The sequence below is a fragment of the Dermacentor albipictus genome, chromosome 9 (genome assembly GCF_038994185.2).
Source record: "Dermacentor albipictus isolate Rhodes 1998 colony chromosome 9, USDA_Dalb.pri_finalv2, whole genome shotgun sequence".
NCBI classification, from domain to species: Eukaryota; Metazoa; Arthropoda; class Arachnida; order Ixodida; family Ixodidae; genus Dermacentor; species Dermacentor albipictus.
In genome coordinates, this window is record NC_091829.1 from 118886846 (window position 1) to 118914820 (window position 27975).

Consider the following 27975-nt stretch of genomic DNA (forward strand, 5'->3'; position numbering starts at 1 on the left):
CGACGAACGTTCGTCCCGCCGGCACGTCCACCGGTTTTTCGGGCAGCGCCGGGAGCTTTGGATAGGCGAATCATCGGATGTTGGCAGTAGTCACGTGGTTTCGCATCGGCGATTTCCTCCTCCGAGAGTGAGTCGCACGTTCGGCTTGCGCGCTTGTCCTCTACCCTTGAGCTCGGGAAACGCGCGATCTACCCGACTCTGCTTCGGGGCATACAGGCGACCAGTCGAAGATACCATTAGACAAACGTACACGCTTTGGGGTGTTTATTTGCCACACAACAATAATCGTTATCTGTCGTGATCGCGTTTGCTTTCTTGAAAACGCTACGCTCGCTACTTTCCTGCCTAGAATGCTCTGTCATGCTGGTAACGCGCATGCCGTTCGTAACTTGGAACTACCGGGCCGCCAGCGCTAAAGAAAGGAAATTGTTGATATTTCATGTCTGCACGACTGTTCTGCCTGTTTTCTTAGCCATTTTATTTTGTTTGTGTTGACACTGAGTACACGACCGCAGCAGCCTCTCGTAACTCATCCCTTCTCGGCGAACATTTCGCTCCGTGAGAGAACTGACCTTATATGACGCCGCGACTCGTATAAGCCGCCGTTCTTCATTTCCGCGGCTACGTTGCAGCCATGCAGGAAAGAAAGGGGGAGCATTGCGCAACTCGAGGGATGCCAATCGCATCGACCAAACACGTGATCGACACGCTAGAGCACGCGGTAGATTTCAGTGCTCCCACACTGGAGGAAGAGCGAGTACGCCAGGTCAACCGAAGAAGTGCGCCTCGAGTAATAGCCACCGGGAACTGAACATTTTTGGTCAATTCGCTGACCTTCAGAGGTCGGACGTTGGGCGGATACTGCGAAGGAAAAAGTGAAAAGAATGGCTTCACGGTGAGCTTGCTTAATTGCTAGCGCCACTAGTGTTTACGGGTGCTCCAGGCATGACAGTTGAGCTAGAACGGCAATTAAGATTAGCGTATACATTTGCCTAAATTTCGACCGCATGGCTTCAAACGGCTTCGTTAGTTTGAAGAATAGTCATTTTCAACAAGCTTTTGCAACATAAGTGCCACAATGCGCAGTGATTACGCAAGCGTGCCGAGTTATGTCGCGTTCTGCGCTTAACAAAATATGATTGTTTCAGTATTTTGGTCAATTAAGGCCGATAAAGCATAGCGAACAAAGCCAAAAGAACGTATATATGAAGCCACAAGCACGAAGATCACGCAAATTCACGTACTAATCATCTTTCCCGAGGTGGCCGAACGATCGTAGCGCCAGAGTTCACTACGGTGATTCTAGCAGAAAGCTCCTCTAGGCGCTTCGTAACGCAATGCTTTCTCCACAGTCACGGTCAGTTCCTGATGCCCTGCTCCATCTCGATGCCCCTGTTCCTCTTCAGCTGCTCGTTGTGATCGGCCACGATGGCTCGGTATCGCTTAGCCTCGGCGTCGTCCTTCTCGACCCCCTGTCCCCTGGCGTACATGAGGGCCACGTTGGAGCAGGCCTCCATGCAGTTCAGCTGGCAGGCGCGCACGGCGAACTGGAAGGCGCGACGCAGGTCGCGCGGCAGACCCTCTCTTCCGGTGATGTACAGCGAACTGGCGAAGTAGCAGCCGTCGGCCGCGCCCATGTCGCACGCCCTGGAGAGGAAGGCCAGGCCCTCGGTCACGTCCTGCGCCACGCCGCCGTCCGGGGCGGTGAGGCCGAGACCGACGCCGAAGCACGCCTTGCCGTTGCCGGCTTCGCAACCACGCCGGTAGTAGCGGTGCGCCTCGGCCTTGTCCATCGTGCTGCCTGCAAAAACCAAGGGGAAACAGTTAGGCACATCTTCGTGTTGCCTATCATTCTGATGCGTAAGCTGCTGAAATTCATTGCAGCCAACCAGAATATATATATATATATATATATATATATATATATATATATATATATATATATATATATATATATATATATATATATAGGCGCCTGGGGTCGTTGAAGAGGCAAAACAAAAAAGAAATCTGTGCAGGGCGCCTGCAGCCCTCCACCCCCAAGCTCCATTCATCCCTAAAATGACACAATGACCAGTGTTACAATTCCATAAAACAGTTAGAAGTGCCCAAAAATATAGTAGCTGTAAGCGCGAGAAGTATGTACGTGAGGTAAATTTTTAGCAGGTTAAAATTTAGGACTTTACGTGCCAAAACTACGATATGATTATGAAGCGCGCCTTAGTGGGGGACTCCGGATTAGTAATTACCACGTGAGCTTCTCTAACGTGCACCTAATGCACGGTACACGGACGTTTCAGCATGTCACCTGCATCGAAATGCGGCCTCTGTGGCCAGGATTTGATCCCGCGACCTCGTGCTTAGCAGCCCGACACCATAGCCGCTACGTCACTGCGTCGAGCGTATTAAAGCGAAAGCTTTACTGGCCGCCAACTTGCAATTTCGCCGTGGTGGTGCTCCGAGGAGGCACATGACGTCACAATGCGCGCCTCGCCGCGGATATTTCTCTCTCGTTCTCTTCCTAGTCACTACTGCGCATGCGCCACTAGTAGCACCGTGCCACAGGTGTTCCGCTTTATGTTCCGCCACTGCGCAGCGCCGCGCCTTTCCCCCGCTGCCGTTTGGTATGACGTCACACGCGTTCCTCGTCGTTGCGCTCGCCTCCGCTCGCTTCGCCCGCCTCCGCTCGCTTCGCCAGCTGCGTCGCATGCCTGATAACATGTCGGAGGATTGAAAAGGAGGGCTCGCGTGCCTCGCAACCACAGTTGAGGCGGCAGTATGGACGGCGACAATTCTGATAAGCAGGAGGAGGCCTGGAATCGACATCGGAACGAGATGAAGGGGAAACGAATCACGCAGAAAACAGACGAACAGCGCACCGAACGACTGGCTAAACGCCGCAACAAAGCTAGACAACCAGACTAACCTGGACTTACAATCAAGATTAACCAAGGCTAACTATGCTATGCCTTCGCTTTCGCTACGTATATCATGACATAGCCGAGCTAAGCCACTGCTAATTTTATTACTATTTATACGTACAGAACAGCTTCCAGTCGGAGCATTGAGTGATGGGGGATTATACAACAAAATTCGCGATCAGTATGAACAAGAACTAAGAAAAGTAACAGTAAGCAGAGAAAAAAAAACGCATCATTAAACAGTCTCCGTAAAATGTGCACACAAATGCTTGCGGAAACGTTCCCGGTTACTGATTGAAACAATGGTACCTGGAAGATCGTTCCAGAGTGCGATGGCTTGTGGAAAGGCCGAAGAATTGAAAGGTGTAGTTTTACCAAATATGCGTTTGATGCTGAGGTGATTATAAAGGTGCCTAGATATACCTAATGGTTTGTCAAGTGGCAGTGGGGATGGCGTTACGCTGTGAATACATTTGTGTATTAAGCTGTCATATGTAAGAGGCATGGGGCACAAGAAGAAAAGAAGAGGACGATGTGCACCGATCCGTCCGAACGGCACGAGCACTCGAGGCGCGTGACCCAGGTGTGATCGGGAGAGAAGCGGCGCTGAGCTGGGATTATCGACGTGGCTATGGGCCAAGAAGGTTGCAGCGCCAGCTTCGCACTGGCGACGGGAGCCATGGAGGCTCGGACAGGCCCGTGACCCTGGCGACCCAGGGTGTGGACGTCGACCTCGGCGACGTTCGAGCGAGGCTCCCTGGACCTGCTACAGCCTCCCACGGCGCTGCCGGGCACTCCAGGAACTGGATCCCCCTTCTTCGGCAGACCAGCACGGACGATAGTCCCCGGGGCTTTTCGTCGGCACTCGGAGAGGTAGCGGCGGTAGGCCTAACCCGGAAGCCCATAGTACCACGTCACCGACATAGCTCGGGGCAGCGACACCCGAAACGGAGGAGCTGGCCGGTCGATACCACGACAACAAAGCTTGCAAGTCGGCAGGAGCACCGACTGGGACCGAGAGCTGACGCACATCGGACTTGGAGATACGTGCGACAGCCGAACCTTGTAAGAGCGTTCCTTTTTGTTAGCGTGCAGCCATAGGCCAGGGTTGCCGGACTTTCACGCGAAACGCGCTAAGGACGCACGTAGGCGAGGATAAGGCATAAGCAAGCGTGGATTTTTATTTTTTGCCAATTGAGTTCTGACTTTTCCTTTTCGAGTGTTTTATTTTGGGTTTGTTATTAGTAAAGTCTGTTTGCTGTGCTCGCCTGCGTCTCCCGACTCCATCTCTCCCAACATCCGCACGGCCCCGAGATCAGTGTGACGTAAGCATAAGAGAGCAACAGAACGACGTTTGCTTAACGTCTGGAGTGTAATTTCCAGCTTAATTTTGGTTATACTGGATTGGCGGTTATATTTACATGAAATTAATCGAGCGGCTGAATTTTGTACGGCTTCCAGCACTGAAGTTAAATGCTCTTGATGAGGCGACCAGATGGACGAAGCCAATTCAAGCTGTGGGCGAAGGTTAAATATGCCACTTTGCGTGTATTAGCTGAGCAATGACACAAATTTCGACGTAAGTAACCCAGTGTCTGTGACGGTTTAGCATATGTGTTCGATATGTAATTTCGATCAAAAGTCGGATGTAAGATGCAAGCCTAAGTACGAATATGGCACTGCACGGGGCCGTGAAACGTTGTTTATAGAATACGTGAAGGTATAAAGTGATTGTTTACAAGAAAATTTTTTTGCAATTAGTCGAGTTCAGCGTGATAAACCAGTTTACCACACCAGCATAAACAAAGTCAAGTTTCTTCTGGAGGATGAGGTGGCCATGATGACTTTCAATCGTGCGGTATACGATGCAGTATACGATGCAGGAGGAAATGTTAGAAGGCAGGTCATTAATATAAATTTGAAAACGTGAAGTGCCTAGCACGCTGCCCTGTGGAACACCGGATGTACATTAATACTTTCGTACCTAAAATATTCGGGAAACAAGAATTATTACACTGAAGCGAAAAGAGAATATACAAGTGAACGCGAAAAGATGTTACATGCCAAATAACTTCGAAGGCAGCTGTTTATGCAGCGTCGGTTGGAGTTCTACGAAGCGTTACCAGATGACGCAACTTGTCCGTACAGGGTCGTGTGCGTGTCACTAGTATCTCCGTATACGGCAACTATGCGTGTCACGCAACCCTGTGTGTGACGACAACGGCAAGAGGACGGCTAAGCGACGACCATGGCACGACGAGTAATCCAATTAATGTACTGCGGAGGTAAGACGTCACAGCCTGCTCCGCTACGAAATCTGCACTGGCCAAAATTGGCCGATCCCGAAGGCGGTGAAATGACACCACGAATGGTGGCATACGCCAGGGAAGGAACTCATTATGCGGCGTGATGCCCGCGCCAACCGTCCGAAAGCTATTGCAAGGCTTTTACAGTCTCGTGACATCCGTGCGTCTGCATACTAATGGCTGAGGCGTAACGCTGGCACGAGGCTGCTGCGTTCGGGGACCTTAGTTCAAATACACCCATTGGAGCGTGTGAATCGGATGTGTTTTTAATGAAAAACATTATTTGCCTCTTGACAGGCACTCCAGTTCAAATCCCGCCGCCGGGCACGTCATCAGCAGCATCAGCCTGCTTATGCCCACTTCAGGATGAAAGGCCTCTGCCAGCGACCTCCAATTACATCTGTTTTAATTGAAGAGCTCCAAAACAAGATGGTCTAGTAACCTACAGACCTACCCACCTACAAAGTGGTCATTCATCATCATGACCATCATCATGTTATTCTTATGCCCCTTGAGGGACGAAAACCCCACCCAGCGATCACCAATTACCCCAGTCTATCTAGCTGGTTCCAAGTTGCGCATGAAAATGTTCTAATTTCCCCGCACCGCCTAAATTATCTGCAGTCTCCCACTGCGCTTGCCACCCCTTGGGGTCCATTCTGTAACCCTAACAGACGACGGGTCATCTGTCCTACGTATCACGCGGCCTGCCCAGCTCAATTTTTCCTCTTAATGTTGCGTAGAATAAAAACTATGCCCCAGTTTTTAAAGCGAAGCTTTCTTGCCTCTTCCTTCGACTTTCCCACTGCTGCTGCTGCGCACACCGCGTTAGGGGGGTGGTTCAGACCTTTTCATCGGGCGAGGAGCAAAAGGGCGCGCGGCGAGCCTTTCCTCCTCTCCTTTCGTCCTGGTTTGTGTGATCCGGCGCGGTGCTGCTTGAAAGTATTGATGTCGCGTGCTGCGGAAGGATTTCGAGATGTTTTAGATCGTACTTTGTGAAATTTACGCAATGTCCGTTCATCAGCCGCGGTGTGTGCGTGTGTGTTGTGAACTATTTTGCGTACATCGGTTTCAATTCAACTAAGAAAACTCGTGTCTGTGTATTGCCAATATGAAATGGTAAATCTGCTCACTATCTGATCACTTGGCGTAGGGTCTAAAACATAAAACTTAAGTGCGCACGCTCGTGTACGCCCAACCAAAGGCAACCACGAAACATCTAAGCGGCAGGCGCTGTCAAATAATTGTGTTACACCGGCATCGTTCTCACGCATTTCAAGTCTAGCAGGCTTGAAATCACTATATGTCTACGCTAGCTTTCCTGCATAAGGCCGATGACACTGCTCAATACAGCGATCGCTGCGGTTGGTGAACCAGCACGATACATATATAAGCTGTGTGCTTCAGCACTGGTTTTTGGCATGTAAAGCCATAATATATGGGTGATCGCATAATAAGAATTGGATGGCTATTTTTGAGGACAATATTTCCGTAATGCGCGTGAGTGTGTCGTAGAGAACGGAACGAACATAACCGACAAAAAAGTCGGTTGTGGTCTTCTTGAAAAAGAAATAAAAGACGGGCTAACGCCGCAATATGACTTCGCATAGTTTATAGATCGTAACGTTTAAAAGTAAGTTAAGTTAAAAGCAAGGAAGCTCTGGTGAAAGCAGTGGAAAAAACTTTAAAATATAGAAAAATACCAGACAGTTGGCGACAAAGTAGAATGAATTTAATTTATAAAGTTAAGGGGGAGCAAGATAGAATTCACTTGTACAGACCGTTGACCATTACATAAGTAATATACAGGCTAGCAATGCAGGGAGTCAAATTAAAGCTTCAAGGATGGGCAGAGAATAATGGCATTTTGGGAGAACTTCAGAATGGCTTCAGAACAGGTAGGCGTTTAAATGATAACTTATTTGTTCTTGCTCAGTGTATAGAAATATCAAAGGTAGAAAGCAGACCGTTATGTGTGGCCTCCTTAGACATCACAGGAGCCTATGACAACGTAGACCGCAACATATTGTGGGATATTCTGGAAGTGGGGAAGGCTCAGGTGACGATTGCTACAGCTTTTGAATATAGTTATCTAGAAAATGCCGTTTGCGTTGAATGGGAAGGGATGAGGAGCGAGGAGAAAGTTCATATCAACAAGGGACTGAGGCAGGGGTGCCCTTTATCTATACCGCTGTTTATGATGTACATGGTGAGGGTGGAGAGGGCACTAGAAGGAAGTAATATCGGGTTTACTCTCTCATACAAACAGGCGGGTGCAGTAATAGAGCAGCAGCTCCCAGGTTTATTTTATGCGGACGACATTGTGTTGCTAGCTAACAAGAAAAGTGATTTGCAACGTCTGGCTAATATCTGTGGGCAGGAAGGCAATTTAGGTTTGAAATTTCGGGCTAGAAAATCAGGTGTTATGGTATTCAATGAAAACAGTGAACAGACAGTGGAGATACAGGGCCAGGAAATACCTCGGGTAACAGAACATAAATATCTTGGCATATGGATAAACGAAGGCAATAGATATATGGAAACACTGGAAAAAACAATAACAGTGAAGGGGAAGAGAAATGCAGCCATAATGAAGCACAGAGCGCTATGGGGATACAATAGGTAGTAGGTGCTCCGAGGTATGTGGAAAGGTGTAATGGTTCCAGGACTTACTCTTGGAAATGCGGTTGTTTGCTTCAAATCAGGGGTACGATCAGGACTCGATGGGAACCAAAAGTCAGTGGGTCGCCTCGCATTGGGCGCTCACGGGAAGACTACAAATGAAGCTGTGCAGGGTGATATGGCCTGAACTAGTTTTGAAGTGAGGGAAGCTCGCAGTAAAATTGAGTATGAAGAACGACTGAGGAATATGGAAAAAAGTAAATGGGCTGGGAGAGTGTTGAAGTATCTGTACAGAAAAAACAGTGATTCACAGTGGAGGAAAAGAACAAGAAAGCTTACCAGCAAGTATGCGGCTTGTAGGGTGAGTAACACAGCAACAAAGAACGTGAAGCGGAAAGTCAGAGAGGCTGAAATTATCTCATGGGTGGCGGCAATGGAAAAGAAACCTGCCATGAGTAGCTACTTAAGAGGAAAAAACGAAATCAGGAATGAAGCAGTTTATGATAACTCAAAGGAAAGCTCATTACTTTTCGAAGCGAGATCGGGATGCCTTAGAACACGCACCTATAAAGCGAGATATAAGAAGGAAGAAGAAGCATGTGCTTGCTGCGGTGAAACTAGGGAAACGATGGCGCATATTTTATTATAATGTGAAGATATCTGCCGAGCAGTCGGTTTAGGCGCCACTGAACTCCTCGAAGCCCTTGGGTTCAGCGAGAGCAGTGGAAAAGTAAACATGTCCCTAACAGAGATTAGTAAAAGGAGATTGGAGGATTGGTGCAAGAAAAGTAGGGAAACGACAAAAAACGGAGACGTACAAAAGCATAGTTCGAATAAGGGCATCAGAAAATTTGGTTGTGGAAGTTCATAGTGTTCTTTCCTTTCTTTTTTATTGTTTAACCTAGGTAGGACATTAGGCAGTATAATAGCAAGAGCTTAATGGCGCAACCCACCGCCCCGTTCCAAAGGGGACGCTCGATCATAACATCCATCCATCCATGGTGGCGCCCATGAAAAAACGGTGTATGGATGATAGCGCAAGTAAGAGAGAAAAGGCGACGGGAGAAACTCGTTTTTACCCCACCACGTGGAATGTGCACAATGCCCTCTGGAGCTCCCTCGTCGTCGCCACATTAGCTGCTTGACAGCTGTAATTATCCGTGACTGGTCTCAGAAGCATTGCAGAAAGTGCAGCACTTCCCGTTCTAATAACGTGCGAGGGCAGAGGGGACGCAGATAGAACAGTAGAGAGGAGAAGAAGGAGAGTGAGAAGAGGCAGTTCCAACATAAGAGAAGGGGGAGGTGACGTGAGAAGACAAGGAAACCCCACTACTATACGACAGCGGTTGCGGGGAAACAGGACAAGCTTAAGTTCAAGATACGGTACAGTAGGTTGCTGCTATTGCTGAAAAATAAACGCCATGCAAATATGTCAAGCGGGCAACTTACGCAGGGCGTGCAGAAGCAGGGCCACATTAATTGAAGCATACCGCAAGGTAGAGGAGACACTACGGAAGCGGTCGACCGTCAAATCAATACTTCTGTGGCCGCCGCGTTAGCCTTGCGGCTATGACATTGCTACAGGTCGTGGATTCGATCCCAATTACGGTAGCCGCATTTCGACGGGGGCGGAATAGAAAACGCGCGTGTACTTAGATTTTGGGACACGTTAAAGGACATCACGGTGTCAAAATTATTCCGCAGTCCGCCACTACCACTTGCCTCATAATCCGAGTGTGGTTTTGGAACGTACGGCCCCATAACCCAATTCAAGTTTAATACTTCTGCCATAATGCAATGTGCCATGTGAGGAAGTGACAACGCTCAACTCTATCAGAAGTTATAAAATATGGCGCACAACAACGCCTCAAGCAAACAGCAGTGGTACACGCAGGGTAACGTTTAACATCAACTCACCACTCTCGTGTTAGCCTAAACGTCGAAGAAATTAAGCTTTCGCCGTCCACATCAGCGCTAATTATTTGTCAATCAAAGCATTCAGCACGGAAAGCTTCTCTTACATCGATTCCCACAGCTCGTGGGATCTGCATAATTTTTCTGTGATCCACATTGCTCTTTTTCTGTCTCTCAACGTTTTCCGCAGCTACTTCTAGCCAGTAATTCGGAATTATTACCACTTACGTCGTGTTTAACACGCTCAAAGTTGGAGGCCAGCTAGCAGGAGCCCAAATCAACAAAAATTTAGTGGGGATCGCACCTATAGAGGCCTTTTGGGCTATCATCAATGTTACCACTGTTGTCACGGCAACCATTGCCATGGGATGCTCACCTTTGCCAGCAGGTGCAGCGAAAAGGAGCCGAGGTTCCTTGTTCGCAGAGAGCACCACCTGGCGGCACAGCCTCCCGGCGCAGAGGGTGCGTACTCTGCAATGTGCCGTGTGCTGCACACGGTCACGGTACCGATCCGCCGACTTACCATCTCCGCGCCGAGTGGTTTTGAGTACCGCGCATATAAGAGCCGAGGGATTCACCCAGTCAGACCCGTAGGTAATGTACATCCCCGAGATGCGCTTGGATTCAAAGGGACACAAACATCAACCGGTCAGCAGTCGGGATAAGCATTATACTGTTAGAGTATTGGTCGAAGAAAAACGAAGGATGAGATAGACATAACCGGATCCGCTACAAGCATAGGCAGTGCTACACGATAGGTACGTTTCGAGGAAGAAAAAAATAACAAGATTAAGGAGACGTATACAAATATACTGGAATGTAAAACATGCACAGGCTACCTGAGAAAATCGAGCGAGCTAGGAGAAAATTTGTCACCAATCCTGTTTCAAAGGGGATGCCAATAAATCATTATCATCACTGTAAATTCACTAGTAAAACAGAATAGACGAACGGTGCACCCTAAGCTAGCAAGAGGGAAAGACGACTTCTATGGGGGCTCCTAACGTTGAGAAATAGCGTCCAGTTTCGCGTTCGTTTGAGTTTACCGCATGGTCTGTCGCCACTTTTTTTTTTTCTCGCGCTGTTTCCAATATTATAGGGCTGTTATTGCGACAGCAATTATACGGAGACTCCAGGCGAATTTCCGCAGTCGTCGTTCCCGTTGGCATCGCTGTGGTGCTTCGTATAAAGTCCAAGGGCGATAACACAGTCGCCGTGCGCCGTACGCTGTATGTGAAAGCGAGCGTAGTGCCTCTACGAAATATGAAATCCGCTGTGGCGGCCTAAAAGGCAACCGCATAGAGTAAGCAAACATTCGCAATAGGGTGACGCGTGTGTCTGCTCCAGCTAAAGTCCGGCGACCCCTCAGCACATCCTAATGGAAAGCGAACGTATTCACTCAGCGACACCCGTAAGTAACGCCTACCTTCCTGAAGCGCCGGGTTTCAAAGCAAATAGAAGCATTAACTGGCGAGCAGTTGAGATAATCTTTTAGAATACTTTTAGAGTATTTGAAAAAAAAATGCGCATGAAGCTGAGCCGTTTTAAGCAAATAGATAACTTTGCGAATTAGAGATAGATGTTTCGATGACGACAAACAACACAGGCATAAGCAAAATGCTGGACTGCGGCACGGGCTACGCATGCGTGCAACTATTTGTCGCCGCACCGTCTTAACGGGGACGCCACTAGAAATCGTCATCGAGTTTCCTTTTCTTCCATTCTCCTCATACGCGGTGCAGAGGGCGCACTTACCTCTGCCAACGAGCCTGTAGTTGGCGTACTTTAAGCAGCTCTTGCCATGGTTGTTGTCGTCGCAGTTGTTCTTGTAGACGTTGCAGGCACGCACGTAGTCTTTCTTGATCGCCTCTAGGTAGTCGCCCAGGCGATGACAACCTGCGTCAGCAAGGACAACCATGAGCAGACCGAAGTAGCGAGGTCCGCGCTCCACAGCACGTAGCTCGACAGATCAGTTAAGCCATCGAATATCGGGCGACGATGACAGGCCCATAAAGGCCGCTAGAAGAACGCCAGGCAGTGTGCGAGCTGCGTTCAACTGGCGTTGCTTACGAAGTACCCTTGACATGAGGCGAAAGTTATGCTGGACACTGAGGCACTCTACGTGAACGTAGAGTGCTTCAGTGCGCACTTGGCGAGGAAGACGTCGAGACTCCCTAGATCGGGCTCGGGAGCTTGCGCTTAGTGCAAAGAGAGAGAGAGAGAGAGAGAGAGAGAGAGAGAGAGAGATGCTCCCCAGTTCCATGCCTGTAAGGATGAGTCTTGGCGGACTATACAGTCACGCTTGGCTGCTGCGCTATAGAACACTAACGAGTGCGAGGCGAGAAGTGGCACCTATTAGGCAAGAATCAGACAGTTAACAGATGTGCCAGTGACGGTTGCGCGACGCGATTCGCAAATAAAGGGAGAGGCAAAAGCGTTTGCGCTGAAATCATTAACCACAAGTATCTCTTTCGGAAGCTCTATCCACCGCGCACGAACGAAGCTGCCGAAGCCTGACCTCAAAAATTTGGTGGCGGCCACGGAGACTGGCTTAAATTCCTCAGCCAATTTGAACCTACTGGTACACTCAAGTGATCAGTTCCGAACGTTCTCTCGGTACGGTTTACATTCGGCTGGTCGAAACGGAGCGCCCAGAACACATTCGCCTCGTTGTGCCGTGCTCCAGCTCAGAGCGCGCCGAAGCGCTACCACCTTCGAGCTGAGAGAGCGCGAACTTGACCCAAAGGAAACTCGATCCCGCGGCTAGTACAATTGCTCTGGGAGCAGCTAGCACGTTCGGCTGTGGCTGGGTCCAATATCTAGACGGCTACGCATCGCTACAGAGTTGAAGCACGCTAGGAACTACTCGGATATATCCCCACTAGGCTAACCTATCCAGCAGACTTGATTCAGTCCGAAATCGGGCGACTACTATATACTCCTCCTTTGTAATTACAGCTGTAACGCCAGCAAATATCATTGAAAAATCAATTAAGTATTTCACACTTACCCTTTTGCCGTAAGATAGTACGACTCTGCCTTTGTCATAAATTCTTTTATCTTCCCGTAGCGGGTAACAACTTCATCCGACCAGCTCATCGCATTTCTCGCCGCTGGCTCTCAAATGGTATTTATCCCCAGCTTATCCATATGGAAGCTTTTGAGCACTCCTTTTTTCAACTTACAGCCAAAAACTAGAATGAACTACCCAGCCGCATCGATATGACGATGAACCACTCCCACTTTAAGAGAGAAACGACATTTGATCTTTTGGAGAAGATTTCGGAGCACAATAATTAAATGCCACTTTGGAGCAGCCTAGGTGCTTTCGGAGCAGAAAAAAATGCTAGACTGGAGGAGCTATAGTGGTGTTTTCGTTGCAGATGACACAATATGCCATAGGACCCCTGGAGTTAAAAGCATCACCTAAACATATAATATATATTAATATTTATTATGAAAGACTGTACACACAGTAATCAACGCAGATTGCCAGAAACAGACAACGACGATGACGGATGGTTATCGAACGCGCCGTAAAATCAGCTACATATTTAAAATACCAGTACTCGTGGTGCCATAGGCACCGCGGAAACCGTGCGGCCACGTGCGCCTTGGTATCATGCCGTTCAGACGAACTCCAAGATTAGAGGCCACGTGGATATTCACAGCCTCACAATTCTACTAGGGGAATCGGCTGGCTCTGGAGCGTCTAGACTGCCGGTCACAGATGACTGCTAAGGACGCAACTGGAACTCTGCTATCCTGCTCGTGAGCTTCGGCGACTTCGATGCTGGTCGAAAACCATTTAAAATGCGTATCGACTTTAAACGTGTTTCGTGCTCTTCCGACGCCGCATGGTTAAAAGTTCTACCTGACGTCATAGAAACGCACATCGGAATCCGGGAATCAGTTCGACCAAGCCAAACTTTTCGACTTCCCTGGAGAATTCCGCGAGCGCCCCCACGAGGCGTGGTTTTGGGAGCCTACCAATTCTTGTTGGAAGCAAGCAACGCGAGAAATGGGACAAAAACAAGATGACACAAGACGGTGCACTGACTACCAACTGAAATATAGCATCGACGGCAGGTGGGTACCGCCTGTTGTGACACAATGAAGACAGGTGCGCAACGTGTCCGAGGAGCACGATGAAGAACGCTGCACAACGTACCCGAGCCGCACGTGGAAGACCAGTGAGGGGCGATAGAGGTGGTGAACGGCTCGGCGTTTGTGATTGGCCAGTGGATTCCCTCAACGAGGGACAGAGGGGTTATTAAGGCGGAAGCCTTTAATGGCTCATTGTCAAGGTTATCTGCCGTTAGCAGGAACTGTCCCAGCTTTCCGGCCTCCTGATTGGTCTCCTCTGTGTCGTGACGTCACTGTCGCTATAGGCGCAGGTGTGTGCCTCCCGATTGGGCGCTGTGTGGCCTGACGTCACTGTCGCGAGGCGCGCGTGGCGACCGTCTGCTTGGGTGTGGTGTGGCGGCGGCGGTGGCGGCAGTTTACTTTGCGGTATCGTGTGGGAAGGATGTCTCGCCAAACCAGTGTCTCCGAACACGCGACGTGCGGCAGCCGCTGAACGCAAGCGGCACTCAAGGGGGGCTGAGCGTATACGTGGCATGCATCAGGGCGTCGAGGCGCGTCCGACACCACAAAGTCCAGGGACGCGACGGGCCAACGCAAGAGAGGCATTGCGTTTGAAGCGACTCCTGGGACGCGACAGGCCAACGGTGTCTAGAGACGCGACGGGCCAGCGGGGTCTAGACCTCGTCTTCAGCACTTGCAGTGGTGTGACCAACCTTCACTACATATCTGTGCACTTCAGTGACCATAAAGAAGCCATCCTGGATGTGGACCCACTAAAGCACAAGGAGTTCATCGGCCACGAGTTGCAAGCTGACATCCTCCCAGATGACAGCTTTGAAATGATGGACTCAGAAGACATCGAAACGATAGACATAGGCGTAAACGAAGTTGCAGGCATTTAATAAAGAAACAAGCATTCACATAACAGTGTACGAGTTGTGTGCCTCCGTGGTGTTTCTGACACAACAAATCGCCATTGGCAATGGTGTCAGGCTTCCGCTGTTTCCCACTTTAGTCTCGACAAAGTGTCTTCCGTTTTTTTCACGGCCGTCCTGGCCCCCGTGTTAATCAGGACCGCTCGACACTCGGGTAAGAGTCACCACCACGTACCAATGAAGTGAATACAATCGTTTTTATTTATTTTTTTTCATCATCACGATGCCCAGCTTCGTCGTCGTGTCCTAATTCTTGCTGTGAAGACCCATGCACCTCACCCGGTCGAGATCATATTATTAAGATATTATCGGGAGATACCCAAGAGACGAGCCGCCGCAAGAACGACGACGAAGGGGGTCTGTGCCCGTGGCGAGAGCGAATGTCGGCCTGGCGCTCTGCTGACTGCAGTCCAGTGTAAATAGCCTGTAAGTAGCCTCTTGCGTCTGTGTCTTTCTACACGTAACAATATCAACTAGTGGCAGCGATGGTACACTCCGCCCTTCATCCTGGCTTCAGCAGAATGGTCAGCGCTTGACTTTCTTTGAGAATTTGCAAAATTTTAGCTAGTGTGTTTTCTGAAACGGCAATTTAGTTTCTGTGCGTGCAGGCTCCTGTTTAAAGCTTCCTCACGTCACAGCAGAGTAAGAAAGTCCTCGTTCGGGATGTACCATGGATTTAGGCAAACAGAAAAAAGCCACAGTTGTCATTACTATGTCAAGAGCTGGGAATTGAGGTCAGGAAAAGTCAGAGAAAGCCGCAGCTTATTGAGGCGCTTGAGAAGTGCGGGGCTCTTGAGGACAAAATTTCAGAAGCATGGGAAGAGACAGAGAAACGAGCTGAGAAAGCTGAACAGAACGCTGCAGAAGAAAAGCAAAAAGCTGATCGAAGGGACGCTGTAGAAAGAGAAACGAGAGCAGCAGAGAGCTGATCAAGACGCAAAAGGAATGGAATGAGAGGAACAGAGAGCTCACGAACTAAAGCTAAAAGAACGAGACGTGCAGCGGGATCTGGCCATGCAATCGACAAATAACATCTCAATAAATGAAAGACGTTCAGGTGAAGCAGGAGTAAAAATAAGGGATCTCACGCCGTCGTACAAGGTAAACAATGACATGGGATTTTTTCTCGTTACTTTTGAACGAACCTGCGAGAAAAACGGTTTGGCACTAGAGAGTTCGCCACAACAGATTCTGACCGCTCTTTCTTGCGAAGCAACCGAGATAATTGCAAGGCTAACGAGAGACTACGCAGATGGCAGTCAGAAAGTAAAAGCTGCGTTGCTGAGGAACTATCGGCTCTCAGCGGAGGCTTTCCGCCGCCGTTTCCGGGAGACAGCTGGAAAGCCGGGCGAGTCTTTTCAAGATTTCACTTACAAGCTGAAAGTCAATTTAATTGAGTGGCTAAAAGCGGAAGATGCGTTCGCTTGTCACGACAAGGTTGTTGAGTTAATCTGCATGGAGTATAGTTCTATGGGTCCTTGAGCGAAGAGATGCGCTTGTGGATTGAAGATAGGTCGGGCGAAAAGGACTTGGAGCGTGCTGCAGTGCTAGCAGATGAATTCGCTGCACGTCGCGAATCCGAGAAAACGCGTGTCAGGCCATTCACTAAATTCAGCAAAGACGAAAACAGGTGCCTCATTCACCACGAGAAAGCTGGAGGAGGGTCAAAAGACGTGCAGCCTGATACTTCAGGAGGGAATAAAACCGCAGTAAAAGACGAAATAAAAACAGAAAAAGCGTTTGAGGTTAGAAAACTGGCCGTCTGTTTCCGTTGCCAGGAGCCTGGACACATTGCGATCGGCTGTCGGAAGCCTGGAATTGTTTTGTTTTTCTTTCGTGAAAGGCGCTGATGACAACTTGGCCCTCTAGAACCCTACCTTCGGGACCTCGTAGTGAATGGAATGCCGTGTAAAGTACTTAGGGACTCAGCTGCGACAATGGACATTGTCCACCCAGCGTTTGTGAAACCTGAGGATTTCACCGGGGAATATGCGTAGATCCGGCAGGTAGTCGAGAATAATAGCGTTTGCTTACCCATAGCCAGCGTGAAGATTGAAGGGCCGTTTGGAGTATTGCTGACTGAAGCAGCAGCATCGCCCAATCTGTCGAAACATTATCCCTACTTATTTTCGAATAACTCAGAAATGGTGCTGAAGATAAAGGGCCTGAGTTTTGGCGACAACATGGTCCAAGTTCTCCCGCGTTCCAAGGCTCGAGAGATCGCGGAGGAGATAAATCACGGCAACGAAGCCAAAAAATATGGCTCGTGACAGAGACGCTCAGGGAGCACAGCACATAACTAGTGAAATTAGTGAAAAAGGCGCTAGCGAGGAGGCATCGGGGTCAGTGAGAATACCGCAGCAAGGGCTAGCAGAGGAATTGGAGACTAATTTGGCACTAACATATTCGGAAAGCGCTTTAGACCTACTGAAAGAATTTAAAAAAGGAATCGCGACGGAAGGAGACAGCAATTACGTCGCGAAGGTAGGAACAAGGACGATCCCGAAGGACGTTCCTTGCGGAGACGAGACCAGTTTAAACAGCCCCAAGATGTTCAAGGAGACGCCGAAAAACTCCCTCGTACCTCCACACTTGCACGACTTGCCGGAATCATCAAAAGGAGAGGAGAATGCCAGGGCGCTCCAGCAGGGCAGGAACGCGACGTTCGGAAACTTCAGAGGAGCATTAGGCGACCGCCTGGCATGGCAAAAATTGGTTCAACAGCGCAAGATCAAGCGAGCCAAGTATTCGGCTCAGCAAAGAATAGAGAGTCACCACACCGCAGCCCGTAAGACAAGAGAACAGGCCATCACGCAGAACTTCAAAGGGCTTGGTGTGGCGGGTGAGTAAACGGAGGCGTCACCTAACAACAAATCAGAACGCGTCCCTGCAAGTAGGGGTGCGGTTGTAAGGTTCAACCGGGCTGAGAGATTCGTGTACGAACCGGGCCAGTCGGACTGTCACTGCAGTGGAATGCGCCGCGAAAGTGACGGAAAAAGAAGGCTGGAAATTCTTCCCGCGTTTACGGCCTCCTTTTGAGGGACGAAAAAGCAAGCCGCAGGCACACGAAGTGGCAGGCAACGACAGAGGGCAGCGTAAGTCTGGCGCCCTTTGTTACTTTCGGCGAAGAGCTCTTCAGACAGCGATTCAATCGAGTGCGCATCCATAAGCTTCTTCTTTGTAAATAGAGCGCAAAGCATTTTTTTATTTGTTAGTTATCAAGAGCTTATTAGTTTTCATTTCAATGCGTTCTCAGTCTCTCAATAACCGTGGCTTTCTCGGAAATAGAAACACAAAAACGTTAGGCATTAGGCTGGTTGAAATACGCACTGAAGTCTGGTTTTCTCCGTAGTTAGTTTTCAGGAATCTCGAACGGTCTGCAGGTACGATTCTGATAGGGCTTTAAATGAAGAACGTATGAACTTGGCAGTTCTTGTGGTTAATTGTGTGCTCTTCTGTTGTGCCTTGGGCTTGGTGTGGTTTATTTCAAGAAGGTACACCAAGTACTTGGGTGTAGTCTTTGAATCGGACATGCATTGGAAGCAACAAATTAAAGATGTTTGCTCTAAATTAGCTTATGGCTGTCATACTTTATTAAGGGCGAGGGAATGTTTTCATGCACCGATTTCACGCATATTGTACTTCGCGTTTGTCCATAGCCATTTATGTTACTGCCTAGAGACATGGGGCGGTACCTATAAAACATATTTAGTTTTACGCTTGCAGAAACGTGCTGTTCGTATCTTAACCTTTGCAAAGACAACCAACCCTAGTCAACCACTCTTTCAAGAACTGCGAATATTACCGGTATCAGTTGCATACAAACTAAAGATAGTTCAAATTATAAATACAGTAATAAGAACTAATGATCCATTTCATCTTACACTGTTAAGATTGCCGCTGAGAGAAATAAGAGCCGCCGCTAATAATAAATTTAACCTACCGCCTTGTCGTAACACTTACGGTCAAAGGTCATTAGAGTACAATGGTGCTCAGGTATGGAATGAGATTCCCGAGGACATCAAACTCAAACATAATTTTTCGGCCTTATTGAAAAACATTTTTCTTGTCTGTCCAGAACTATGGGACTAAATACCTTTGTGTTTGGTTTTGTATATTCATAAACATATTTTTGTTGTTTTTCAGAATATGTATGCGCTTTACATATTTGCAATACCGCTATTGTAGCATCTCACGTCTTTTTGTACATGTAGTTTGAATGTCTGCCATTTCTTTAGTGAATATCTTGTATTTGAACCTTTCACTAGCCGAGCTGGCTATGGGTCCAATCATGTTTTGTTGTATTGGTTTCATATAATAAAATGATGATGAAAAAAAAGAACTGCAAAGCACAAAAACAAAAGGCCTTGGAACTATCGGCGAAACGAAGCAGAAGCATGAGGTCTACAGGTCTCTTCGATGTGCTTGAATACTGCAACCCCTTCAAGACCTCCTGTGGCGGCGGACAGGCTGTTATGGTCGACCTGCCAAGTGATCCCTAAGTTTTTCAAAAAGCCATCGACTACCACATCTGGTGGCAGGGGATGCCCCACCAGCGACATGCAGCTGTCAAGGTTGATGTTCTCGCCTCATCATTCACTTCGCTTCAAGACAGCAAACTAGCCCTCCCGACCGTCACGACGTGGCCACTTATCGATGCCAGGGTCTTCATCGAGCACGACCGGGGCAAAACATTGACGGCAGGTGGCTGCCCCCTGTTGCGACATAATTAAGACCGCTGCACAACGTATCCGAGAAGCACGATGGAGACCGGTGCACAACGTACCCAATCAGCACGCGGGAGACCAGTGATGGGCGATAGAGTTGAACGATTCGGTGTTTGTGATTGGCCAGTGGATTCATTCAATGAGAGAAAGAGAGGTTATTTAAGGCCGTTCTGCCCCTGTGTTAATAAGGACCGCTCAAGACTCGGATAAGACTCACCATCATGTACCAATGAAGTGATCACAATCATTCATTTTTTTTCATCATTACGATGGCCGGCTTCGTCGTCGTTTCCCGATTCTTGCGGTGAAGACCCGCCTCACCCGGTCGAGATCATTTCAATGCGTCTTCCAGACGGCTCGAAACGCGTTCCATTACATGGCCTCGAAGTTGTCTCGGTTCTCCTTAGCTGTCTACGTAGACTGTCTCCGATGCTGGCCACAATTGGAACACAACCTTAGGCTGTGTTCAAACACTCGCCGTAGACGGCAAAAAAGACGGCTAAGCGGACACCGGCCATCTTAAGCCTCGTTAAAATTCTTACGAAGACGTCAAAGTAGACAGCTTCGCAAAGACAGCATCGAAGTCAAAAACGATGCAGGCTACTTTCCTGTCCAAACATGATGGCGACTTAGCAGCACGCTTGGAAAGCCGACAGGAAGGTTGTCTGAGCACAAGAAAACGTAGACATGCTATCCTACATCCTTAATGTAAGCTACCTCGTGTTTTTCACAGGTTTGCAGGCGCAGAGACTTAAAACACGGAAATAATGTCTGCTTTCCTCAACTTTTTCTCGTGGCCGCAAGGTGGCGTCATGTCGCAGAAATGTCAACGAATCTGGAAGGGACAGCGGCATTAAATTACATCCAAAAAATAACAGCCGAATCTTTCCAAGGCAATGACGAGGTTGTATTTGAAGCAAAAAAAAAAAGAGCATGAAAGAGAACCAGATGGCAAAGGAGCTGGTGCTGACAAATTTGAACTGGAAGAAGGCCGAAAAAGAATTCCTCAGCGTACAGCCACAGAACTAGACGAGTTTCCATAGGCTGATTAACGAACTAGGACTAAAAAGTAAAGAAGCTTTGTTGAAAGCAGTGGAAAAAACTTTAAAAGATAAAACACCATGCAGACAGTTGGCGACAAAGTAGAATGAATTTAATTTATTAAGGTAAGGGGGACAAAGATAGAATTCACTCGTATAAAAAAAATTATGGTTTTACATGCCAAAACCACTTTCTGATTATGAGGCACGCCGTAGTGGAGGACTCCGGAAATTTTGACCACCTGGGGTTCTTTCACGTGCACCTAAATTTAAGTACACGGGTGTTTCCGCCTCCATCGAAATGCGGCCGCCGTGGCCGGGATTCGACCCGCGACCTCGTGCTCAGCAGCCCAACACCATAGCCACGGAGCAAGCACGGCGGGTGAATTCACTCGTATAGACCGTTGACTAGTACATCGGTAGCACACAGCTTAGCAATGCAGGTAATCAAAGCTGCAGGCAAGGCCAGAGAATAATGACATCTTGGAAGATCTGCCGAATCGCATCAGAATAGGTAGGCGTTTGGATGACAACTTCTTTGTTCTTACTCAGTGTATTGAAATATCGAAAGCAGACCGTTGTATGTGGCCTTTTCAGACATTACAGGAGCCGCAATTACCGCATTACAATTACCGCAACATTTTGTGGGATATCCTGGAAGGGGAAGGCTTAGGTAACGATTGTATACAGCTTTTGAGAAAGATTTACCTTGAAAATACCGTTTGCGTTAAATGGGAAGGGATGAGGAGTGAGGAGAAAGTTCATTCAACAAGGGACTGAGGCAGGGGTACCCTTTATCCCCGCTGTTGTTTATGATGTACATGGTGAGGATGGAGAAGGCGCGAGAAGCAAGGAATATAGGGTTTAAACTCTCATAATAACAGGCGGGTACATTAGTAGAGCAGCAACTGCCAGGTTTATTTTATGCGGACCACATTGTGTTGCTAGCTAAGAAGCAAAGTGATTTGCAATGTGTGGCTAATATCTGTGGACAAGAAAGCGAGAATTTAGGTTTGAAATATAGCGTTACAAAATCAGGTGTTATGATATTCAATGAAAACAGTGAACAAACAGTGGCATTACAGGGCCAGTAAATACCTCGGGTAAAAGCATATAAATATATTGGTACATGGATAAACGCAGGCGACCGATATATAGAAGCACAGGAAAAAATAACGGTAAAAGGGAAGCGAAATGCAGCCATAGCAAAGAGCGCTATGGGGATACAATAGGTAGGAGGTGCTCCGGGGTGTGTGGAAAGGTGTAATGGTTCCAGGACTTACTGTTGGAAATGCGGTTGTTTGCTTTAAATCAGGGGCCCAATCAGGACTCCATGGCAACCTAAGGTCAGTGGGACGCCTAACATTGGGCGCTCATGGGAAGACTACAAATGAAGCTGTGCAGGGTGATATGGGCTGGACTATAGTTTTGAAGTGAGGGAAGCTCGCACTAAAATTGAGTGTGAAGAATGACTGAGGAATGTGGAAGAAAGTAAATGGGCTGGGAGAGTGCTGAGGTATCGGTACAGGAAAAACATTTGTTCACAGTGGAGGAAAAGAGCTAGGAAGCTTACCAGCAAGTATGCGGCCTGTAGGGTGGGCAACAGAGCAACAAAGAACGTCAAGCGGAAAGTCAGAGAGGCTGAAATAATCTCATGGGTGACCGCAATGGAAAAGAAACCTGCCATTTAATTAGTTATTTATTTATTATTTATTACAGAACCCACAGCGCCAGTGTGGCATAACAGTGGGGGGTCTTATAGTATATACAACAAACAGTACAAGTCATGTCATAATAAATGCAAAATTATTTACGGCACAACATATACATCCTGCGAAACACAACTTCAGGCAATAACAGAATATGTTATCTTAATGAAGAAAATGAAATATACAGCGTTAGACAGCATTGGTCCTGAAAGCACAACTTCATTCACCAAATGAACATGTTATAACAAGGAAGAAAAAAATTCATCATTAGACAGAATTGTTACAGAGTCCTGCGGTAACCTGTTCCAGTTCGAAATCGTCCTGGGGAAAAAAGACATTCTTAGCATTTCGGTTTTGCATTTTATTTCTCTTACCTTATTCACATGATCTAGACGTAAAGATACATAATCGGGCCTAAGTATGTACTTATCGCATTCAATACCAGTTCTAGAATGAAATATGTTATGAAAGAACTTTAACCTGAGTGATTTTCTTCGTTCCTCTAATAGTTCCCAGCCAAGATTCTCTTTCGCACGTGATACGCCGAAATGCCTAGAGTAATTACGGACCACAAAACGAGCCGCTAAATTTCGAACTCGTTCTAACTTTTGTATGTCAACCTTTAGCCAAGGGTCCCATACAGTGCAAGCATAATCGAGGACAGGTCTAACATTCGTATTATACAGGAGTTGCTTAGTTTCCGAAGGAAAATGTTTTGCATTTGGTCGCAAGAAACCTAGTACCCTACACGCCTTGGCTGAAACGTATTCAATACGTCGGTGCCATGACAGATTGCAGGTAAAAAAAACAAAAAAAAACACCAAGATATTTGAAGTCGGATACAGATGACAGCTGTTGAGTGCTTATTTTGTATTTAAGTTGATGAGGAGTACGTTTTTTTGTAAAAGACAGGTGAACAGTTTTCTGCAAATTTATACGCATGCCCCAACTTTTGCTACAATCCGTTACCTTGTTCACGTCCTCTTGCAAGGCAAGAAAATCATTTTCATTATGAATAACTCTATATAACACACAATCATCTGCGAATAAACGTATAGGAGATGAAATGTCAACACATATGTCATTCATGTACATTAAAAATAGGAGAGGGCCCAGGACGGATCCCTGTGGTACTCCTGATATTACCTCCATGTCATCTGAACGCTTTTGACGATTTTCTACCCCCTTATTAACTAATAACTGATGTGTTTAAATGATACCATGATAACTTCTCTACTAATAAATCGTGGGGAACAACATCAAAAGCTTTCTCAAACTCGACAAAAACCGAATCGACAGAGCAGCTGTTATCCAATGCACTTGCTATATCATGTATTCTGTTAGCTGGGTAACGCAGGAAAAACCTGTACGAAATCCGTGTTGCTGAGGACTTAGAAGTGAATATCTGTTTAAGCAGTTTATAATGCTAGTAAAAAGGATATGTTCAAACACTTTTCAAACAATACATGTCAATGAAATGGGTCGATAATTGAAAACACTGTTACGGGGTCCAGACTTGTGCACAGGGACAACATTTGCAGATTTCCAATCATCAGGTAAGGCACTTTCTTGTAATGATTTATCAAAAATAACGCGAAGATATTTTGAGACAGAGTGAGCACACGATGATAGTAATGATAGTAATGCAACAGGTAAGCCATCAGGACCGCAAGCCTTACCAACGTCCAGCCGCTTTAGTATCAGTTCAATTCCCCTCTGATCAATCAAAATGTCTTCGATTGGTTCACCACCCATTTTGCCAAAATTCGTATTCATTTTGCTGCTGTTTCCACGTGCAGAGAACACCGAAGCAAAGAATGAGTTGAAGCATTTTGCTTTGGCCAGATTTTCGTGAACAACGATGCCAGCATCGTCTAAGGGGGGAATTGATAAGTCATCCTTTCCATTCGTTTTGATAAGCTCTCAGAATACTTTAGGCTGGTTTTTAATTCGCGAGGGGAAAGAGCCGAAAAACGTTTCCTTGGCCTGTTTCCCTGAAATTTTCATTTCTTTTGTAAGCTGATGCAATTTAACTTTTCTTGTGGCCGACTGGTTCATTTTGTAGCTAGTGTAAGCATACTGCCTTCGCTTGGCGATTTTGCGCACTTCCTTCGTATACCATGGCTTACTTTTGCCACGCCGTGACGTCATCAGCCACGATGGAACGTATCGTTCCCGCAATTCAAAGATTTTGCTTTTAGATATGCGCCACAGTTCATGCACGTCATTAGATTCTGATAAGGTTTCAAAAACATCGTAATATGCGTCTAGTGCTCGACATATGTCAAGTGTACGGGCTTTTTTGAAAGCATATATGCGTCGCTGGCCGCAGTTAACAATTTTAGCGTATGTGAGGTGCATGTTACAAACGACAGCGTTATGATCCCCTATTCCAGGTACTATCATTGCAGAGTGCACTACCGTGGGAAGGTTAGTGAACAGCAAATCTAATATATTATTTCCTCGAGTAGGCTCTAGCACCAGTTGAGATAATGCGAAGGAGTGGCATATCCTTATCATTTCTTTACTTGACGCATTTCGTAAGTTACCTGTAATGCTTGGTCGGGACCAATCAAGTTCAGGTAAGTTAAAGTCACCACCTACGAATGAGATATCGGCGTCTATTGTCTCCATGGTGTCAGACAGGTCACTCAGCACTTTAACCGGGCTTCCAGGTGGCCGATAAAACGAACACAATGCAAGAGATTTCCCGTTCTGTAACCTAAGTTGAACCCATACTGACTCATTTTGGCCAACATCAACGTCCAGCTTCCGGGAGTCGACTGCCTCATGAATTAAAATAAAAACGCCTCCTCCACGACGACCGCGATCCTTCCTATAACAGACGTAGCCTTCGGGAAATGCTTCGGTATCACCTATATCGCCGTCCAGCCACGACTCGGTTCCAATTACTGCAGTTGGCTTCGCAATTTCCAGAAGACTGAAAAAGTCGTCGGATTTGTTGCGAATACTTCTGCAGTTTACTACGAGTATTGTGAAAGCGGAGTACCGTGGCCGTGCCTGTCAAGCAGACCGTACAACCTGTTTGAGCGACTCATACATACTTCGTCTTGTTTAAGTATAGTGTGTCGTACTTTAGGTTTACCTTATCGCCTTCTGTTCGGTGCTCCTTCGCGTACTCCCACAGCTGTTTCCTTTTTTTCCGCACACCTTCCGAAAAGTCTTCCGATATGCTAATTTCTGTTGCCTAGAACTTTTTTGCATTTGCCAGTACAGCCTGCTTGTCTTTGAACGTGGTAAATTTGACGATTATTGGTCGGTTTTTTCCGGACTGCCCAAGGCGGTGGGCTCTTTCAATGTTTACAGCGTCACATTCCAATGTAGACCGACAGATTTCCAAAGCGTGTTTTTCAGAAACTTGATACTTTTCATGTTCTTCGTTGTCTTGGACCCCATAGAAAAGCAATTTTTTCCTTCTGCCCCGGTTCTCGAGATCGTGTACCTTGTTAACAAAGGATTCCAGCTTAGCTTCTTGCAATTCACTCATTTCTTTGCACTCCCTGACAGTATTCTGCAGTTCCTCTAGCTTAGTTATTTGCGATTCGAGTTTAGTCATGCGCGCGGTAAGGTCACACATTGCCTTTTATTATCAGCTTGATACTGTTCAACAGCGTTTAGCTTACTCTTTATCTCTATTCAAAAGCTGCTTTAGAATGTCGTCTCCGGGACCCGGGTTTCTTTCAACGTCGCCGCATGATAGCAATAACAAAAGGTAGAATGCGCACCGCCGTAAAAGAGAAACGGTGACGCCTACGGAAATGTTTTCTTTGCACATTGGAGTTTGAACTGACACTTGCAAAAAGTAGAGGGGGTGAAACCGGCAGCCTTGAGTAACTACTTAAGAGGAAAAAAACGAAATCAGGAAAGAAACAATTAATGATAACTCAAAGGAAAGCTCATTACTTTTCGAAGCGAGATCGGGATGCCTTATGTAAGAAGGAAGAAGAAGCATGAGCTTGCTGCGGTAAAGCTAGGCAAACGATGGAGCATTTTTTTTTTTTTAGAATGTGAAGACGTCTGCCCAGCGGTCGATTTAGGCACCACTAGCTAGCCTTCTTGAAGCCCTTGGATTCAGCGACAGCAGTGGAAAAGTAAACATGTGCGCAGTAGAGATTAGTAAGAGGCGATTGGAAGATTGGTGGAAGTAGTGAAACGACAAAAAACGGAGATGTACAAAAGCAAGCTTCGCAATAGGGGATCAGAAAATTTGGTTGTGGGCGTTCATAGTGTTTTTTTTTTTCTTGTTTAACCTAGGTAGGACATTAAGCAGTATAATAGCAAGGGCTTGGTGGTGCAATCCACTGCCTCGTTCCAAAGGGGACGCTCATAACATCCATCCATTCATCCATCCAACCCTCACTAAACGGCCATTTTTGCAGCTGCCGGCAGGGGGCGCCACAAGTTTATGCCTGCGCCGTCGCGGGAAGCTTTTTGCATCTCCGCAAACGAAAGCAACTTTGTACTTCCTTTCAAAACAGGCAAGTGCAACAGCAAACGACGTGGGCTCCAGAATGCGATCTTTGTGCAAAAATTGAGGAAGAAGAGTGTAGCGGTAAACGCAAAATATATTTTTCAATCACTAGCGAAATATGCACGTCCCAGCATGTGAGCGACTGCGTTCACGATGGCGTTACCCAAGTTCGTGGTAATACGCACGCCCAACAATGTACCTATGCGGAGTCTTAGTGCCTGACCGGAATCCTGTTACCACTACGTTTTGCGATACACAGTCCAGGCAAATTTCAGCGACTTCACGTCCTTCGAAGGAACCAAGCAACGGACACCGGCATTCACTCACCGTCCGGCTTCTTCTCCTTGAAGCACTCGAAACGATACTCAATGCCCAAGTTTTCCAGAAATTCTTTAACATCTTCCTCCTTTTGGAAATCGTAAGGCATTTAACTGTTGCTCTCAAACAACCGACGCTAGAACTAGAGTTGTTCACCGAGGTAGTGCGGTCTGCTAAATAACACGGTTTTTTTTCTATTTTGCAGCACGCCGAAAGATGGAACGGAACTGGAAGTTTAGGAACCTTTACCATGTAGAGAGATGATGCCACAGCACAGACGCCACGTTACGTTCAAACACAGAAGCAGAGAGCATGGAAAATTTCCAGAGTAGAAGCGACAACGTAGACGCAATTATTCTAATGAAAGAACGAGTTTAACTTCCATTTAGTGCTACATGTATTTTGTAGATGTCCAACTCAACCGTATCCAACGCGAAATGAGGTTTGTAGCACGCAGATGAGCGCGGTTCATGCTGCTCACGTGCATCGGCTTCGTCATCGCTCTAGGAAGTCAAGTCAAGGTGAACGGCTTGGTCGTTTTTTATTGTTTACGCGTAGCTGCTCGAAACCAAGTCGCAAGCGCTGCTCGATTCGTGCATAAATACGCAGCGCGCGGCAATCCGCGGAGCCCGTCGACGCACTTTCTCTGCATCGCTTGAGCAGCTAGCTTAAGCGCAGTACGTGTTTGCATTGGAGAAAACTGGCTCGCCTGCCTTCAGAGTCTCACAAAAGCCTCCGTGGGAAGCGCCCGAAAGCAGACGATCAGCTAACTTCGCCAAGATGCTGGCGTTGCCGCGAGCTCTCCTAGGACGATCGCGACACTGCAGCGGCTGCCTTCGCGCCAGCACCTCTGCACCGGGGTCGCACGACGTCGAGACCGACACGTCCAAGAGCCAAGAGCGCTT

General features: G+C 47.3%; 1 protein-coding gene and 1 long non-coding RNA gene across 2 annotated transcripts; one reads left to right on the forward strand and one right to left on the reverse strand.

The window, feature by feature from the left end:
* Positions 1–249: 249 nt before the first annotated feature.
* Coa7 (Cytochrome c oxidase assembly factor 7) lies at positions 250–27311 on the reverse strand. The gene is made up of 3 exons (XM_065443442.2): positions 27080–27311; positions 11519–11659; positions 250–1801 (listed from the first exon to the last, which is right to left on the reverse strand). The coding sequence occupies exons 1-3, from the start codon at positions 27177–27179 to the stop codon at positions 1359–1361; spliced, it is 684 nt and encodes a 227-aa protein (XP_065299514.1). The 5' UTR covers positions 27180–27311; the 3' UTR covers positions 250–1358.
* On the forward strand, positions 26659–27756 carry LOC135911251 (uncharacterized). The gene is made up of 2 exons (XR_010567263.1): positions 26659–26759; positions 27276–27756. It is a non-coding gene; the product is annotated as an uncharacterized lncRNA (long non-coding RNA).
* Positions 27757–27975: the final 219 nt, after the last annotated feature.

What these genes read in the sequence shown, in the direction of transcription:
- Coa7 (XM_065443442.2), bottom strand. Translation starts at nt 27,179, where the DNA reads ATGCCTTACGATTTCCAAAAGGAGGAAGATGTTAAAGAATTTCTGGAA. An exon ending in CAAGGAGAAGAAGCCGGACG is followed by an intron (nt 11,660 to 27,079) that starts GTGAGTGAATGC and finishes TTGCTGACGCAG; the next exon opens with GTTGTCATCGCCTGGGCGAC. An exon ending in CTACAGGCTCGTTGGCAGAG is followed by an intron (nt 1,802 to 11,518) that starts GTAAGTGCGCCC and finishes TGGTTTTTGCAG; the next exon opens with GCAGCACGATGGACAAGGCC.